Source organism: Leptonotus elevatus, chromosome 19 (genome assembly GCF_054856555.1).
Source record: "Leptonotus elevatus isolate MCC_2025b chromosome 19, RoL_Lele_1.0, whole genome shotgun sequence".
NCBI classification, from domain to species: Eukaryota; Metazoa; Chordata; class Actinopteri; order Syngnathiformes; family Syngnathidae; genus Leptonotus; species Leptonotus elevatus.
In genome coordinates, this window is record NC_141257.1 from 17,070,822 (window position 1) to 17,090,477 (window position 19,656).

Here is a 19,656-nt window from a genome sequence, read left to right on the forward strand (position 1 = left end):
TAATGTAAGGTATTTTTAATGTTCAATATAGATGTCACAATATTAAAATTGGAGGGCCTGACAAATCACACTTCTCTCCAATGGCTGTGCGCACGCACCTGTGTGTGTGCGCGCACGTGTGTGTGTGTGTGTGGGGGGGGTGCATGCGTGTGTACGCGGGAGTGCTCGTGAGTGTGTGCGTGTAGTGTTTTTGGGGCGGTGAATGGGAGGAAAATTAGGGGGGGGGCCCAAAAATGTTTGCATTTCTCGTTGGTCCCCTAGCATGGTGTTACACCACTGGTTTGGAGAGTCATTTATTTCCAGAAAGTCTGCCCACTCTCTTCTTATAATGTTGTCAAACTCTGCATCATTTAGCAGTGAAATGTTAAAACGGCATGTCGGGGTGGTTTGAAGGTATAATAAACTTTTAGGGTGAGGAAGACTGGTAGATGGTCGCTAATAGTAATAGGATGTATTTTTATACCAATTTTGTCAGCAATAGAATTATTTGTAAGGAAAAAATTAATTATTGAAAAAGACCAGTGCACCGCAAAAAAGAAGATAAATTCCTTCTTAGTCGGGTTTTTAAATCTCCAGCTGTCGACAAGGCCCAAATTATCCATATATTCCCTTATTACTTTAGCGGATTGTAATCGCCTTATACATGTCGTATTATTAGAACGATCAATTAATGGATTTAATACTGTGTTAAAGTCTCCTCCAATAATAATAGTAGAGTTCGCTGCTATATCAAACAGCTGAGAGAAAAAATCGTGGAAAAAGGCCGGATCATCATTATTAGGGGCATAAAAATTACCAAATGTATATACTTTATTAAATATAGTGACCTGAATAATAATGTATCGGCCCTCTGGGTCTGTTACTGTATTATTTAAAGAATACATTCTTATGTATGAGTATACAGACTCCTCTTTGTCTACTGTTATAAGAGGCAGAGTATACTTGACTGAAATTCCTGTCAATAAATATTTTTTCTTCTGATTTTTGTAGGTGGGTTTCTTGTAGGAGACAAATATCTGCTTTTAATTTTGAGAGATGGTCTAAAATTTTTATTATTTTTGCCTGTGGGCAAACGCCACACACATTCCAGGAAACCAAAGCAAATTTATACATACAGACAATATAAACTCAGTCCTGTGTGTATATATGTGTAAGCTGCTTGTTACTATTAGCATGTGGTTAGGTGGTTTATGTGATTTGTGTGAATGGAGAGGTAACGTGTAAGTAAATCTGACAGTGAAAAAATGGGGTGGTAGGTGGATGTAAAGGAAATTGGTGGGGGGTTAAACATAACAATACAGCAGTAAATGGTAACCTAAGCAAGATTTTTTGTTTAAATATATTTTAGATATAGTTATGTATTAATATTATATTTGTAATATAGCCTATACATAATAAGTATTCATATTCTAGGTTTTAAAACCACATATATATGTATACATCTAATAATCAAACAAAGTTCAGTTCCACCATACCAGTTAGAACAGCCAGGGAGTGGAGTTGGGGTTCCGGAATAGTTGGCGAATAGTTGGCCATCGATGTATAGCTTATCAACGACCATCGTAGTCCGTTTACTCGCCTGCCTATTCTGTCTCATTATGGGAAACAGTACCTTTCGCCGCTCATTAATCTCTCTCGGGAATTGGTCATTCATCCCGAAAGAGGTCCCTTTAAGCTCCCGTCCTTTACTTTTAACAAATTATTTCTGTTTAAAATGCTTTAACTTAGCTAACTTTTTAATCGTCTCCAACTCGGCTGAAACAGCCGCGAATGAAGAGCGTAACTCGGCATTATCTCGTTGGAGGTCACACCTACCTGTTGGCCGACGAATTCCAAACTAACCTTTAATTCCTTGACGCCCTCGCGGATGAGGCAGAAGATATTTAGTTTTTATACTGACCGAGATGTCCGTAGTAGCTAGACTATCTCGCGATAGTCACAGCATCTCGCAATCTCTATTATCTATTACTCTATTATGACAGTCTGTCGACTATTGGTCAGAAAGTCCAAGACTCAGTTCCCCAGTGATGGACTAAGCCCTAGAATGATCAGCTTTTGCAGCAGGTTCTTTAGATTTATTGTATTGAAGGTGGAGGTGAAATCTCGGAAAGGCGGGCAGACGTAGGAATTCCTGTGTTCCAGGTGGGTGAACGCTGTGTGAACCCCTGATGAGACGGAATCATCTGTGGAGTGGTTCTTCCCATAAGCGTACTGGCGAGGATCCACAGTGACGTTGATAGTTTTGTCTGTGCCATGATTTGCTTATCAAAGTACTTCATGACTACTACTGAGTGAGGACTATTTACCAATATTGTGAGTAAAATGCTGATACATCCAATGATGCAAGGGTACTCAAGTTGAAGATGTACTGTTGAAGATGAAGGTTTATACTGCTGGGTGTCATATGGAGCGAACCTTGTACAGTACAGTATCCTGCAGGTCCTGCAGGTTTTGGAGGTTTCTCACTTCCAACACAAGCTGATTCCAATCAACAGGATCGTTATCAGGCTTATGCAGAGCTTGCTGATGAGCTGATCATATATCAGCTGTGTCGGAGAAGGGCAACATGCAAAACCTGCAGGATTCCGGCCCTCGATGCCCATCTCTGGTATACGGGATATTCCCCCTCTGGTAGGGCTCGACACTGCGACCAGCTCACCCGCAAATGTGGCTAATTCTTTTTTTTACCAGCACAGGCTGTAAAGTTGCTACACTACATACAACCTCCTACCGGCCCGAGCAGAGCAGAGCAGATTCAAGCTTGTTTGACTCCAGGTACAGTCCAGTCCAGGCTTCAGGCCCAGAATAGGCTACTAGCTCACCATCCACTAGGCCAATTCTGAAGCTTATTCATATGCTTCACTCATCTCACTCGCTCAACGTTCAGTTTGACTCAATGCTCTGTATCGCTTGCTCAGCGCTCGGCGCTCAGTTGGTCGGCTCCTCAGTGAGCACCACTCAACTCTCATCTCGACCGGCGGTCAACTACAACCGATTTTAACCCGCCCGCACGTAACCGCGTCAGTACGTACTAGTCACGCGCATCACGTAATCACATGACACCGGCAGAGTGACGTCAATACAAAAAGGGAAAGCCAATAAAAGATCATATTGGTGCAATTGCTTTGTTACTTGTATTTTGACCCATGCAACGTGTGATAGGCGTCACGGCTTACTTGGCTCAAGGCGGCCAGTGTGACTCGTCCTCACGCGACTGTCGACTTCCAGCATGAACACACCATTTCGAAATTATATTTAATTGCTAATTAAGGACGCTAAGAACCCACTAGTTAATTAGTCTGTCATTGTATGATATGGCACAAGTCTTCGGCGTTAGCAACTAGCCACTAACAGGACGTAAACATTGACAGTATTACTTTCGGACATTTAAAAAGTCCATCAATGCATTAACCATTAATAATTGCAAATATCTAAACAATGTTGGCTATTCTATCAATCTATCAAAGCTGACTTACATTTCTTACTTATTTTCCTTTTTTTTCTTTATTACAATCAGTGGTCCATCTAGTCACTTCTGTTTACAATACCATAATTAAGTACTCGGCTTCCATTCTCCATTCTAGTTGTTGGTATGTCAATGAATAAAAATAAATATACCTAAAAAAAAATCAAAGCCCTGCTGTAGCAATAATTGATGTTGTCTTTTTGGACGAATTAGTAATTTGATCGGCGCTTGAGGAGATCGTAATTCCCTCAATCCCCTATAGGGGCACCATGTTCTGTTTACTTTCACTTTTGCAGAAACACAACAAATAAAATCAAAATCCTCATTTATTTATTCATAATCTGAAGTCGCCACATTCAATGTTCGTGGTTCTTTGTATTAATAAAGTAATTACTAATCCACTCTGGCACAAGCACAATTGAGATTGAATTACATTTTGAAAAACATGCATTTATTCACTACAGTTACACATACCGAATCAAAACACTGCCTACCTAACTATCATACGGTGAAAAGAAAAGGAATAAACATGAAGCTAATAAAAAGGGAACAATTTAACAAGGTAGAAAGGAAAGGTTTGACTTGCCAAATCTGTGAGATATTTGAAATGGAAGTTGCACTAGCGATATGTCAAATTGGCTATGAGGCGTGCAATTTACGAGAGTGAGTTGAATCGAGCTAGCAAAGGGAAGGTCAATTAAAGAAAAAAAATGCTCCCAAAAGGCAAGGGAAAAAAAAATATTCCACAGTTAGATGAGGTGCGACGCAGCTCGGGGCTCCCGGCAGATGAGGGGCGGTGCAGCTCGGCTCCCGGTGGATGCCGCTTTCAGGCAAGGTCGGGAGGCTTCAGCCGGAAATGTACTCTCGGCGCGCGAGGAGGTCTGAGTCTCAGCTGCCCAATCCAGCTGCTGAGGCCGAGATCCGCTTGCGTGCCTGTGTTCCAGGTGGGTGAACGCTGTGTGAACCCCTGATGAGACGGAATCATCTGTGGAGTGGTTCTTCCCATAAGCGTACTGGCGAGGATCCACAGTGACGTTGATAGTTTTGTCTGTGCCATGATTTGCTTATCAAAGTACTTCATGACTACTACTGAGTGAGGACTATTTACCAATATTGTGAGTAAAATGCTGATACATCCAATGATGCAAGGGTACTCAAGTTGAAGATGTATCCCTGGTTTATACTGCTGGGTGTCATATGGAGCGAACCTTGTACAGTACAGTATCCTGCAGGTCCTGCAGGTTTTGGAGGTTTCTCACTTCCAACACAAGCTGATTCCAATCAACAGGATCGTTATCAGGCTTATGCAGAGCTTGCTGATGAGCTGATCATATATCAGCTGTGTCGGAGAAGGGCAACATGCAAAACCTGCAGGATTCCGGCCCTCGATGCCCATCTCTGGTATACGGGATATTCCCCCTCTGGTAGGGCTCGACACTGCGACCAGCTCACCCGCAAATGTGGCTAATTCTTTTTTTTACCAGCACAGGCTGTAAAGTTGCTACACTACATACAACCTCCTACCGGCCCGAGCAGAGCAGAGCAGATTCAAGCTTGTTTGACTCCAGGTACAGTCCAGTCCAGGCTTCAGGCCCAGAATAGGCTACTAGCTCACCATCCACTAGGCCAATTCTGAAGCTTATTCATATGCTTCACTCATCTCACTCGCTCAACGTTCAGTTTGCTCAATGCTCTGTATCGCTTGCTCAGCGCTCGGCGCTCAGTTGGTCGGCTCCTCAGTGAGCACCACTCAACTCTCATCTCGACCGGCGGTCAACTACAACCGATTTTAACCCGCCCGCACGTAACCGCGTCAGTACGTACTAGTCACGCGCATCACGTAATCACATGACACCGGCAGAGTGACGTCAATACAAAAAGGGAAAGCCAATAAAAGATCATATTGGTGCAATTGCTTTGTTACTTGTATTTTGACCCATGCAACGTGTGATAGGCGTCACGGCTTACTTGGCTCAAGGCGGCCAGTGTGACTCGTCCTCACGCGACTGTCGACTTCCAGCATGAACACACCATTTCGAAATTATATTTAATTGCTAATTAAGGACGCTAAGAACCCACTAGTTAATTAGTCTGTCATTGTATGATATGGCACAAGTCTTCGGCGTTAGCAACTAGCCACTAACAGGACGTAAACATTGACAGTATTACTTTCGGACATTTAAAAAGTCCATCAATGCATTAACCATTAATAATTGCAAATATCTAAACAATGTTGGCTATTCTATCAATCTATCAAAGCTGACTTACATTTCTTACTTATTTTCCTTTTTTTTCTTTATTACAATCAGTGGTCCATCTAGTCACTTCTGTTTACAATACCATAATTAAGTACTCGGCTTCCATTCTCCATTCTAGTTGTTGGTATGTCAATGAATAAAAATAAATATACCTAAAAAAAAATCAAAGCCCTGCTGTAGCAATAATTGATGTTGTCTTTTTGGACGAATTAGTAATTTGATCGGCGCTTGAGGAGATCGTAATTCCCTCAATCCCCCATAGGGGCACCATGTTCTGTTTACTTTCACTTTTGCAGAAACACAACAAATAAAATCAAAATCCTCATTTATTTATTCATAATCTGAAGTCGCCACATTCAATGTTCGTGGTTCTTTGTATTAATAAAGTAATTACTAATCCACTCTGGCACAAGCACAATTGAGATTGAATTACATTTTGAAAAACATGCATTTATTCACTACAGTTACACATACCGAATCAAAACACTGCCTACCTAACTATCATACGGTGAAAAGAAAAGGAATAAACATGAAGCTAATAAAAAGGGAACAATTTAACAAGGTAGAAAGGAAAGGTTTGACTTGCCAAATCTGTGAGATATTTGAAATGGAAGTTGCACTAGCGATATGTCAAATTGGCTATGAGGCGTGCAATTTACGAGAGTGAGTTGAATCGAGCTAGCAAAGGGAAGGTCAATTAAAGAAAAAAAATGCTCCCAAAAGGCAAGGGAAAAAAAAATATTCCACAGTTAGATGAGGTGCGACGCAGCTCGGGGCTCCCGGCAGATGAGGGGCGGTGCAGCTCGGCTCCCGGTGGATGCCGCTTTCAGGCAAGGTCGGGAGGCTTCAGCCGGAAATGTACTCTCGGCGCGCGAGGAGGTCTGAGTCTCAGCTGCCCAATCCAGCTGCTGAGGCCGAGATCCGCTTGCGTGCCTGCGTCCCGAAGGAGACCAGCTGTTGAATTAGCTGGCACTGCGACAGGATGCTCGGAGGATGGAGCAGGTACGGGTTGACGTGTTGGAGTGCATGCTGCCAGAGTCCAAACTGTGGTCGCTGGGTGGTACACGGGGTCACAGAAAAAATTGTGTGCGACTTTGTGTCACCGAGGTGGGACGAAATACAAAAAGGAAAAAAAAGGAAGAAAGAGGACGAGCAGAAAGTCTGTCTGGCAGGTGGTGTGTGCCGGGGTTTGGAGCATGGCGGCGCGTTCGGTGCTATATCGCCAAGTCCGAGACACGAGATGCTACGTCGTTAAAAACGACACCGGAGAGTCCTTTTGTCAGTTTAGACGAGGTGCAAAAGGGGTAGGTAGGTGAAGCAGGAATGAGTAGGTGAAGCAGGAATGAGGGTGCCGGAACAAGAGCGCTGGCCAAGGTTCGCGCCAGCTGTTTTAAAGTTGTGGGGCGTGTCCGTCAAAAGGGGTGCGGGCGCCGTCCCTCTTTTGGCTCAACCGAAGTCAGAGACTTTTAAACTCCAAATTATCAAATAATTCATAATTAATTTTGGTCAAGCTGGCAAGTCAAGTTTTTCCAAGCAAAACATGTTATCGTTACACATATCAACTAATAACGCATCATAAAATAATTTCGTTCTTTCCTGACTATCTAAATAATCTCTGGGTTTACAATCATCATTCCTGTTGAAATACATATGACATTCTCCTTTATAGACATAACATGACGTGAAACATTCACTTGTGCGTAAGTTCACTATATGTGCCGAATTTCCTATGTGAAATGTGTAAAATTACTTTGTGGTGAAAATGGTGTATAAGTGTTCCATGTGAGGGCAATTCCGATCGTGACCACTTGGAGGCACTCTGGTCATGTGTAACCTCCAAGAAGCCTTGAATGTACTGACCAGGATTCCGACTGACTTTTGGCTCATGTTGTTTTATGGCTTGATAAGACTTAAGTTGCAGACTGCCAGTCTGGGCCCATGATCAGATGTCAGCAGGGGTGAAGATGATGCTTTCCGATAAAATACTTTGATGCCATAAAGTCGTGGTTCTGGCCGGTGACAAAAAAACATTCACATCCTGTGGTTGACTTCAAAAGAATGTAATCTCTTGGATTGTCTCTGGTTTAGGCAAAGGGGGAGAAACGGAGAGAGCTCACCCAACCAAGGTTGACTGAATGCACATTTCCAAGACAGACATAAAACATTCCAAAATGTTAAGGAAAGGAAGAGAAAAAAAATTGAGGGTGACTGGTCTATAATTGTTACACTGCCTTTCTTTTATATAATTCGTATAACATTTACCATAAACAATCGGAGCATCTTTACATTAGTGCCCTTTAGACAGGCATTAACTCTTTTACTGCTACACGTTATCCAAAAAACAACCCCGACGTGCCAGCCAATTTCAAGCATTTAAACTCATCTTTCAAGGCAAACAGAATATTGTGTGCTTTGACTACATGTACATGGTGGGTACCAAATGAAAGATCGCGTTCCATTCTTTCATTAGAAAGTCACCATTTGAAAATAGGTAACTTGAGTGACATTAAGCGAAAATTGAAAACATAAGGCGAAAACAAGCTTTTTGTGCAAAGATTTTTGTAAAAATATTTTCAACAACAGTGATTTTGACACTAATGTTTTTTGTTTAGTGACGCTCTGTGAATTTGATTTAATGTGACAAAGGCTTTGATCATTCACGTCATCCTTGAAAACGTTCTATTTCATCAGATTTGTTGTTTCATTGTAATTCCATACTACCAAGAGTCAATTGAAAATAGATATAATGCTGCTATCTGCTGGCCATAGTTAGTGGCTGTTTTGTGATTTTTACACCCATTCACAAAAGAAGCACTGCGCAACAAGTTCCACTGCCCATTGAGAAAAATAATAAAATAATACTCAGTCATAGTATGGTAGTTTTATTTTATTTTCATCTGTTACCTGAGTTTCCATATACCCCCTGCAATGTGCTCACATAATGCAGTGTTGGGAAACACTGCATCCGAGGACCTAATCCAAAGTTGTGTTGAAGGGCCAGTCTTGACTGATCATGATGCTGCCCACTGGCTGAGAAGCTTTGTTTTTCCCAAGGGGAAGAGGTTTTGGAGACATCGCAATAAGAGCTGGCCAATCTGCATTGAACAAACTAATGTTCACATAAAAGCAAAGCTTTTTTTCAATGTTTTCTTTTAAAGTAATATAAAATAATTGACCTGTTTTATTGCAGACAGATCTTGCTACAGTAAAATATTTTGCAGCTATATTTTGTCGCTGTCAATCTTTACGTCATCTGCAAAGTGAGACAACTATACATCAGCAAATATGGTCATGCTGTATCTCCTCCAAAAAAGCTGCGACCAAAACCTGTGTGGTGCGACAAACTGAAAAAGTTGGTAGCGCCAGTGCTACGACTGAAAGGCTAATGTAGAGAGAGCCCTGCCCCTCTGGTCATATGTGTTGTGTATTTTCTTTGAGAAGCGACTCCGTAGTAGCCACTGATCAATTGCTGGGTTGGTGATGAAAGAACTTCCTCTGACATAGCCATGTTGGTTTGAAAAATATTTTATTATGGACAATTGCTAATGTCAAAAGTGACTGCAGTCCCCCAAAATTGCGCATGCTTTAATTAAAGCAAAAGGAAAGCACTAGTTTTTGTCATTTTTGCAACAACTTTTTTAAACAAATATTGTTACTTATTTCTTTCTTCTTGTCAACAGCTGCCATGTGAAGACCAGATCATCTTGCTAAAAGGCTGCTGCATGGAAGTCATGTCATTGCGTGCTGCTGTTCGCTATGATCCAAAGAGTGAGACCCTCACACTTAACGGAGAAATAGCAGTCACACGAGGTCAACTGAAGAACGGAGGCCTGGGTATAGTGTCAGATGCCATTTTCGACCTTGGTGTCTCACTGTCCTCCTTTAACTTGGATGACTCTGAGGTGGCTCTTTTACAAGCAGTTATTCTGCTTTCATCTGGTAAGAACCGAATCTCGGTAAATTTGCAGAACATAATTTGCCTAATAATCCCCAAAATATGAATAGAATTAGTAATTTAGCATTCAATATTTAAAACACCATCAACACTTATCTACTTCATATTTAACAAAAAATAATTATTAAAAGTGGCGGCACAGTGGAGGACTGGTTATCACATCAGCCTCACAGTTCAGAGGTCGCGAGTTCTCCAGCCTTGCTGTGTGGAGTTTGCATGTGTGGTGTAGGTCTTATTGGTACTACCAATGAGCTACCAAGGGGATAACAATAACGCAGGAAAGCTTCTGAATGCAAAAGGACAGAGATGTGATATATATATATATATATATAACAATAAATAAAGTTTAAAGCGAGACTCAGCAACTTGACAACGTGTAATTTATTTAGATTGGACTTGCTATTTTAAACAAATTAAGCTAAAACTAGCTTCTGTACACTAAAAACCGAATTAAGATCAACAATTAAAATAAAGACAGCTAGCCTGGGCCACCCTGTGGTGAACTGCCTACATTAGGGAGTGCCACCTCGTACTTACCTCAGTTGTGCAAAAATGGTGCCAACTAAACTTGTGGACCCATGCACTAACTTGCATGCAAAGGTGCAGGAGGGAGCTCCCCCAGTGCCTAGCCCAACCACCAGAAGGCATACGGCTAGGATGGCCTCTTCCATAAGGTCAAAAAGGAGGACACATTTCAAAAAATTAATAATGTTCCTTCGCTATAACGCAGTTCACTTTTCACGGCCTTGCTGTTTTGCAGATTTTTTTTGTGTGCAATTTTGCTTTCCTTTTTTTTTTACAGTAATGTGCCTATTTTATAAAATTTCTGAAGGTTTGAACATTGAGAATGTTCAAACGAGAGAAATGTGAGAAAATGTAAATGCATCGATGAGAAATGTGAGAAAATGTAAATGTATCAAGGAGAAAAGTGTATAAAGAGGGGTTTTACAGCCTTAAAACATTTATAATAAATGTAAAATAAAGCTATAACTACTTCGCGGATTTCATTTATTGTGAGAATAAAACGAGGGGGACATCAGACTCACGGTGTATTTTAATCAATAATAAAGCTTTGCATGGTTTATAGATCATGTTTGTGCACTAAATGGTAAAAAAATATCAATAAAAAGTATAACTTATTTTTGACAATTTATTTTGTACAGTACCATGTTTTCAACTCATTAAGGCCGGGAGTGCGTGACCGCGCTTCTACCGTTAAAGCTCAGCGCTCTTCTCCCTTTAAAGCCGTGAGAGCGGATAAGTAATTTGGTTTTGTTTTGACCAATTCTTGGTCTCTTATTAGCCGTTTAAATTAATCAGACAATGCACAAGAGGGTGACGTGGGCCTCGTAGCATGTCCTGGGACGTCATTTATAAAGCTTACATACGGTCAAATGAGGCCAAAACTTTGCGTACGAACATTTCTGCGCCAAAGTTGGTATTTACAGAAAACAGACTGAACGTGAAACTTTACGCGTTGCCACGTCAAGTCTGGACCTACCGTACGCAATCAGCACATTCTGGAGACATGGGAAAACAGTGACATAAACAGCTTTGTGGTGCATTTCGATTCTTCAAACGCCATGTATGCTGGATGTTGGGTCACATTAATGTTTGTTTTGCTCTAGACTTGCTCCGATGACACAAGTACACCGCGGAGCAGAAAGCACACAAATGAACTTAATAAAAAATTTCAAACGCTCGTCTTCTCTCATTGATCACCTATCTTGAAAAGCCTCATGCAATAAATCATATTAATGACAACTAATGTAGACAAATACTGCACGCATTACATCCTCGCGCTGCGCAACAATTTACATGCCTACAGTAATTTCACCCACCCGTCGGCACAAATGTCATTGCAGTATAAAAGGCTACATAAAACTATTATATTATAAACTATTATACACAAGACCATACGGATACAAATTTGCTAGAATACAGTCAGGTACAAGCATCTTTGCTATGGAGCTTGACGCTTTGTCCTGCAAATAAATAAATAAAGGAAAAAAATGTGTCAATAAAGTCTGTCATAAGCGTTCACAATGCAGTCCACACAGCCATGGTGGTGTTCGATAAAGATCCATATGCAACACATTGGGAATAATAATAATAGATACTAATAATAATAAGTTAAATTGATTGCCTAATTTTTGCCTCTGCAGTGACAACTCAATTTCCCTATAGTACATTAAATAAAGACAATAAGATTGGTGCAATTATTTCTTTATGCTCACCTCTGTATCATACCAAATTATTATTATTGTTTTTTTGGGGGGAGGGGGGGTTGTTTTGTTTGTTTTTTTGCCGCTGTGCGCCCTGCGGCCAATAATCGCGGCCAATAATCACGGCCTTCTTTGTACATTTTTAATATTTTTATTATTATTATTCACACAAAAATTCAATGTAGCGTACATCATAGTGAAGTTAGCCTTGTTTCTTGCCTTTCCCTGTCCATCATCCATTGTTTTGATTTGATGATCGCCGTCACGTGCTGCTTATGAATACGCAAATCCATTAATGAGTAGATTTGCATTGCCTAATATGGGGGGAAATGGGCAGATTTAGAGCAGGGAACTGCGTTGAATCAGCTGCGCACACCGGTTGGGACGTGTGACATTTATAAAGGGAAATTGCGTGCAGGTGTGCGTAAGTGTGTCTACGCATGGTTTTATAAATCTAAATTTTTTTCTGCGTACGTGAAGTTTGGGTTTCGTCCGTAAGTACTTTTGTACGCAGGCGCTCACGCACAGTTTTATAAATGAGGCCCCTGGAATTTTATTCAAGCATTTATGGTTGACGCAGATTCGCGGGAGTTATGAAATAAATGGCGCAATTGACGACGGCACGGGAGGAATTCGAATCAGTGTAACGAGTCGACAGTGACATACTGTTATATGTTTGTAGACAATGAGGATGTTGAAAATTTTGACGGCCTTGTAACAGAATAGACTAATCGATCCGCGAGGTTATTTCAACTGTGCTCCAGTGTTGAAGGTAAATATAGGCTTATATGGAGTTATGTACCCGCAGACGTGACATTTGTTGATTTAAAAATATATATTTAAGGTTTATAATAATAGCACACCGGAACAATTCAGAAGCACTTCATGCTACGTTCACACCAGAATTGGGGGAAGCGTTCAGCTGTTCTCCCAAAAGTATTTACCCACGTACAAAAATTGCATCCCCTGCCGTGGGATATTATAACTTTTACTTTTACTTTTTAAGTGTAGTGTCTTCGAAAAGGTTCCTTGTAAACAGATATTTAAACATCTGAAACAAAACAGAAAAACACTAGAAAAACACTAACATTCAGTCGTCTGAGCTTTTTCTATGTATATCTGAGATTTCCTACTGCGTGCATGGTAGAGGTGCAATAGATCAGCATTGATCCGTAGTCGGTTTGGATCAGGGCCCACGGTTCGGATCGCCTACGATCCGCAGATTGGCTGGTGGGGGGAAAAAAACTACAACAAAGTGCACTTTCACAGTAGACACAGACAAGGAAGCTGAAACATACTCAACGTAACACACCGCTTATGCTCAGGGTAACTTCAAAATAAAATTTGCCAAATAATACATTGACGGCAATGCATAGCCTTAGTAGACATTTACTTTGAAAGTGGCCCATGTCACTCGTGACGTGATGGCTAGCTTGACTTCCCTTTTAGACTTAGTTTTGATTGACATTAAAGTTGCGACCAACATCAACATAACACTATCCCGAACTCGTATTCAATCGCTAATTTAGGATGCTAAGAAACCCCTAATTAATTACCCCGTCATTGTATGATACGGCAGAAGTCTCCGACGTAACTAGCTAGCAGCTAGCTGTTAGCATTACCAACGAGTGCCTGTGGCTGGTAGCTGTAAATGAGTTTGACAGCTTGTACCTGGCTTACTTAAATTATTTTTCAATTATCTGAACCAAGGCTACTTTATAATTCACTCTCCATGTTTAAAGGGAGGGAATGTGCCTTAAATTGCTTTTCATTATAATAAAAAAAAAGATAAATAGAACTTTGTCTTCATTTGTTTTATAAAAACACTTTTGCCCATTGTGAGGTTCGTTCAACCTAGAACATTTAATAAACTGACACGGAAGAAAGACAAGAGATATATATATATAATGAAAAGAGATGTGCAGATCACAACCTCCTGCCCATTCTGACACATTCTGTTGTTCTTCCTCTTTTTATTAGGTTGACCTATCACATGGATATTACTGCTATGAGGGGTTTGGGGAAATACGTAGCAGCAATGTGACAATCATTTACAGAAATGAGTCACTACACGAGCAACAATGCAAACATTTCAAACATTCCTTAACATTAAAAGCTTCTCAACCATAAAAATGTTCCGGCCACTTATCTTATGATGAGGGCACAGTTCCTGTCTTGTTATGAAGCTTCGTGACTCCAGTCAACTCCAACTCGCACAGTTCAAACAAAAGTCACAATGTTGAATAAATCCACAATGTTAAATAAATGCTTTGCAATTAATCCATCCATCCATCCATCCATTTTCTGTACCGCTTGTCCTCACAAGGGTCGCGGGGGTTGCTGGAGCCTATCCCAGCTGGCTTCGGGCAGTAGGCGGGGTACACCCTGAACTGGTTGCCAGCCAATCGCAGGGCACACAGAGACGAACAACCATACTCACAATCACACCTATGGACAATTTGGAGTGTCCAATTCACCTGCCATGCATGTTTTTGGAAAGTGGGAGGAAACCGGAGTACCCGGAGAAAACCCACGCAAGCACGGGGAGAACATGCAAACTCCACCCAGGAAGGCCGAAGCCCGGACTTGATGCTTTGCAATTAATAAAAGACTAAATATAGGATAATCAAGATACATTTATCTAACATTTCCTTCTTGTTTATCACATATTTGCTAAAATTATCATATCACCTATCAGTAACTTTAGTTGTATTGTATTGTATTTGTTAAATTGGCCAAATATTACCATCACAGAGCATAAAATATTTTTTCCTTTCCATCATAAAACCATATTAGTGAAATAATCATCAGCACAACAATATAATCAAAAGTGTTGTCCTTCAAGTGCAATCAATGTGTTGTTGCTCTTATGTGTGTATATTGTCCAATTGTCGTAATCCAGTGTGCACAATGTCTGGTGTTTCTGTATGTAATATTCAGCGTTTGTAGTTCAGCCAGCTGTCTCTCCTCCCCCTCAAAATGGCCCCAAAAACTAAAATAAGAAACAAAAGAAAGCCCCGAATGAGTCCGATCTCATCTTACCGTATCCTCCGTTCGATTCAGGAAAGGGATTTGATGTCTTCTTGATTTGTCTCTGCTGCAGCACAATGGACAGGCCCTAGACTTCACAGCGGTTGCGGAAACTTGTTGGGGAGTGGACTGAATGTGCTCCCATCCTCCTCACTGACTGACTTGGTCAGACTTTTCTCCACAGCTAGACTAGCTGCTTGTTTTCCCCTTCTCTGACCTTGATTCGGTCAGGCTTCGCTCCGCAACCAGACAAGCTGTTAGTTAGTCAACTATGTCTAATATTCACATTGTCTTTTGTTAAATTCAATCAAATCCATACACACTAACGGAAATTGTAGAATATTAGAAACATCAAATCAATATATAACCAAACTTCTACAATCATAATTTTTTAAAATTAAACTCCTATAATCATTTTAAACTATCTGTATTGTACTTTTGAGGGCAGTTTCTAGCCCAATGTCCTATAATATTACACTTCCATCAAACATCCTCATTTCTTGTGGACTGATTACAGGTCTTCCTATTGTTTTCATAACTATTTCTTTTTTGTTACTTCGACCTCTTCCTCTGTTTCCTGAATAACTTACTACCTCTTCTTCTTCTCAGAACCAAAATGTTTCTGCTTCCTTTCCTTCAGGTTTTATTCCACTGAACAATGTGTTTTTCATTTGCTGCTGATATACACCTCCTACCTGTCTATCATCAACAACACCACTACTTGTTCGAAACACTTTCTCTTGAATGTCACTGTGGATTCATCCACTAATTCATCTTCTATTGGTACAGTTACTCTAATTATACCATAATCAACTGTATCATCACGTTTGTCTCTTACTAATAACTAATGTTATTTACCATGCTTAAAACAAGCATACAGGATAATTTGCCACAATCTGAACAATTTGTCCCCAGGCACCTACTTCACTTGTTGAATAAATGCTTTGCAATTAAAAGACTACATATGGGATAATTAAGATACATTCATCTAACACCCATTAAAAAAAACATTTAACTTAAAATGTCAAACATAGCCGTTTAGATTGTAGGAACACAAGTTTAAGCCCTTAGTACCTTGATATTTTACACATGGACCATATATAAAATAAAAATGTTTCTGCCTCATATTGCACATAAAGTTGTGTTCCTAAATCCTAAACGGCTGTATTAGACATTTCAAATTTATTTTTTTATTTAATTTAAAGGGGAAAAGTGTTTTACTACATAAATGAAGACGAGGTAGTATTTCTTTTTTTCTTTTTTTTTGCTGATCCGAAAAACGATCTGATCCGTGGCTCAAATCCGTGATCCAATCCGAACCATGAATTTTGTGATCTGTTGCACCACTGGTGCGTGGTCATTGAATGCACCTAGAGTCCACTGCAGCCCGAGTGTTTGCTTTTCTTTTCGAAGCCAATGTGGCACATATTTCAGCCCATCAAGACGCGAGGCGAAATGCGAAGTAAGTTAAAAAAAAATTAACTTTGGTGAATATGCTGATTTTTGCTGCACCGCACCGTGTCCTAGCCATGCACATTATCGCCTTACAGCGCTAAATTGTCTATATGCAATCGTGCCACCTAAACGCTCCCCCTGCTTTTGGTGACTGTAAATCTGTCGTTAGTAGATTGTTTTTCTTCTTGTGTGGCAGGCTGGCGGTTTATTTAAAGGGATACTTTACTTTACTACTTTTTTTGGTGACATTTTCAGCAGTAAAAAGTTAATATTTTGTCCTTTATACCTTTATTGTTTTTTTTGGCTACAATTTAGAACGTTAAAAACAATTTTTTCCCTTGCTGTCAACTGAAGATGACATCACCTGTGCTGAGGAAGTAGGTAACGACCAATCATGGCTCACATGTTTTCTGGGTTTGGTCAGCAAACTGAGCCATGATTGGCTACCCACTTCCTCAGCACAGGTGATGTAATCTTCAGTCGACAGCAAGTGGAAAAATAGGTATTTAAAGGTATTAATTGTACTTGAAAAATAATGAAATTATCAAATTCATTCTGGACAAAATATAAACTTTTTGCTGCTTAAAATGTCTCAATGAGTCAAGTATCCCTTTAACATGGGGTTTTGACAGTTGCCGTCATATTTTCGGGACCGAAGCACCGTTCTAGATCGTTCCGATCCCGAATCTTTTATCGGAATGTAGTACCGGACCGTTCCGGTCCACTTTCACCCCTTCCCTTGACGGTAACAGCAACACATTTAAACCGGATCTGGCACTCACTAGCTTAGCAATTTATATTTTACTTTTAAAACAGGATGGGGGGGCATTTTTAATTTCTAGAATTTCAGCTAATAGCTAACACAGACACAGGTTAACAGGACAAAGTGAAGCACAGAGGGCACCATATGGGAAACAGGTGGCTTAAATAAGTCTCCTAACTAAGGGACGGGTCAAGGGGCAGGCCATCAGGATCACTTCACAGGCAGTGGGGAAAATAAACCCCCCACTACACATGTTCTCCCCATGTGTGGGTTTTCTTCTTCCTCCCACATTCCAAAAACATGAATGGTAGGTTATTTGATCACTTTCAATTGTCCCAAGTTGTGATCGTGTATGTGAATGGTTGTTCGTCTATGTGTTCCCTGAGATTGGCTAGCAACCTGCCCGAAGACAGCTATGGGTGGATGGATGGATGGATGGATGAAGGATGGATGGATGGATGGCTGGATGGATGGATGGATGGATGGCTGGCTGGATGGATGGATGGATATTAAAAGCACAATGAAAATAACAATTCTAAGACCAGGAGGCATCCTAACCTGAGCCACCTCACCTGGCTCTTCAATGCGGAGGAACAGCGACTCTACTCTGAGCCCCATCCGGATGACTGAGCTTCTCACCCTATTTCGAAGGGACTGCCCGATCACCGTTTTGAGTTAACTCATTTCTGCCATTTATATTCGTGATCTTGATCTATCAGCGATGACTCACAGTTTGCAACCATAGATGTCGGTGGGAACATAGATTAACCGGTTAATCCAGAGCTTTGTCTTTCGGTTCGGAAACAGAATCTGCATCAATGTAGATGCCTCACCAATCAACCTGTCGCTCTCAAGTTCCATTCTTCCCTCACTCATGAACAAGACACCAAGATACTTCAGCTCCTCTACTTGGGGCAGGGTTATTCCTGAACTAGAGAGGGCATTCTGCACTTTTCTAACTGACGCCTCAGATTTGGAGGTGCTGATTCTCATCTCAATTGCTTCATGCTTCATTCTTTTTTTTTCTCTTGAGAGCTCAGTATTGTTCATTCGGTAATCTTACCGATTCGACATGTCATCATCATTGCTCTCCCTCTCTTTTTTTCTCTTTTTTTTTATATGCGTGAGTATGTGCGTGTATGGGTGTGTGTGTGTGCATACGTGCGTGCGTGTGTGTGTGCTCATTAATTCAACTAAAACCTATTAAAAATCCCATATCGTTCACCTAAACCGAATACTTCAGAATCCCGCTAGAGTCATGAAGTTGTCAGGAGACCCAAGGCAGGATCAAAGAAAAGAAAGAAAAGTGAAATCCAGCACCGACCAGACATCACCTACTACCCACCGTGTCATCAATCAGAATCTTTCACCAACCCCAGAAACATCTCAATTCCAACAAATTAAGAAGACCTCAAGAGACCGAAGGAAAGACTGAGGAAAGGAAGGAAGGATAGATGAAGCAGAGTGAGATCCACAGACATCAGCCTCCACCGATTCAACGACCAGAGGAAGAAGCAGATTGTGTTTGAATTTTGGTAGATGCTGGTGTGGTGGATCTGGCATGCATGAAAACCTCCACCAAAGAGGGGAGCCATCGACCCTGGCCAGGACGGAGCAAGCACAACCCTCCAGGGCCCCCAGGCCGCGGCAGCGCCAAGGCACAACCCCCGGGCCCCGCAGAGGCCACCGGCCGGAGAGCAAACCCAGGAGCCCGGAGCGCCCCCCAACCCAACACAGCCCACGCCCCAAGCCCAACGTAGCAGAACGGGGCACGGCAGGCCCACCAGGCACCCCACCGGCCCACAGCCCCCGCTCCCCCCCACGACCCTCCGGATTTGTTCCTCCAAATTCTACCCTTCCAGGTCTCACTGTCATTACCCACATGAGCATTGAAGTTCCACAACAGAACGCAGGAGTCCCCAGCAGGAGCGCTCTCCAGCACCCTTCTCTAATGACTCCAAAGACGATTGATAATCTGAGCTGCTTTTTGGTGCATCGTCTCAAACAACAGCCACAACCTGTCTCTGCGCCCAATGGCGGTGGGAAGCTATTGGCTAATTTCATCCAGCCAGGTTTACCATACCGTCCAGGCACCAAGCCATGGGCAATAACTACCCACACATGCTCATCAGGGGCAACTCCAAAGGGGAATAGAGTAAAACCCTTCCCAAGAGGACTTGTACCTGAGTCCAAGCTGCGTGTTGACGTGAGCCCTATTATCAAACCGGAAATTCCTTAGTTCCTTATTGCAAATTTGTGTAGTCAGGGATTGGATGGCCAAAATCTCCTTGGTCCCATCACCAGGTGATGAACCCATGGTAAGGGAAACCCACTTACCTCTTTAGGCTGTGCCTGTGAGTGCAGGTCCGGCCACCAGGCACTCGCCTTGGAGCACCACCCCCACCGCCTGGTTCTTGGGGGCGGCCCTGATGAACCACATATAAGTGAGGGAACTCGAGGTCTAGTAATTTTATCATCATTGGTGACTTTCTGAGACATGTTTT

The 19,656-nt window shown here is 41.5% G+C and overlaps 1 protein-coding gene across 3 annotated transcripts in view; it reads left to right on the forward strand.

Annotated features, from left to right (window-relative positions):
* Positions 1 to 19,656, forward strand: part of thrb (thyroid hormone receptor beta) — a 48,382-nt gene that overhangs the window by 25,851 nt on the left and 2,875 nt on the right. For all 3 annotated transcript variants that reach the window (XM_086062466.1, XM_086062465.1, XM_086062467.1), the window contains exon 7: positions 9,405 to 9,663. In XM_086062466.1, the coding sequence (XP_085918592.1) occupies positions 9,405 to 9,663 (259 nt within the window). The remainder of the gene's footprint in view (positions 1 to 9,404; positions 9,664 to 19,656) is intronic.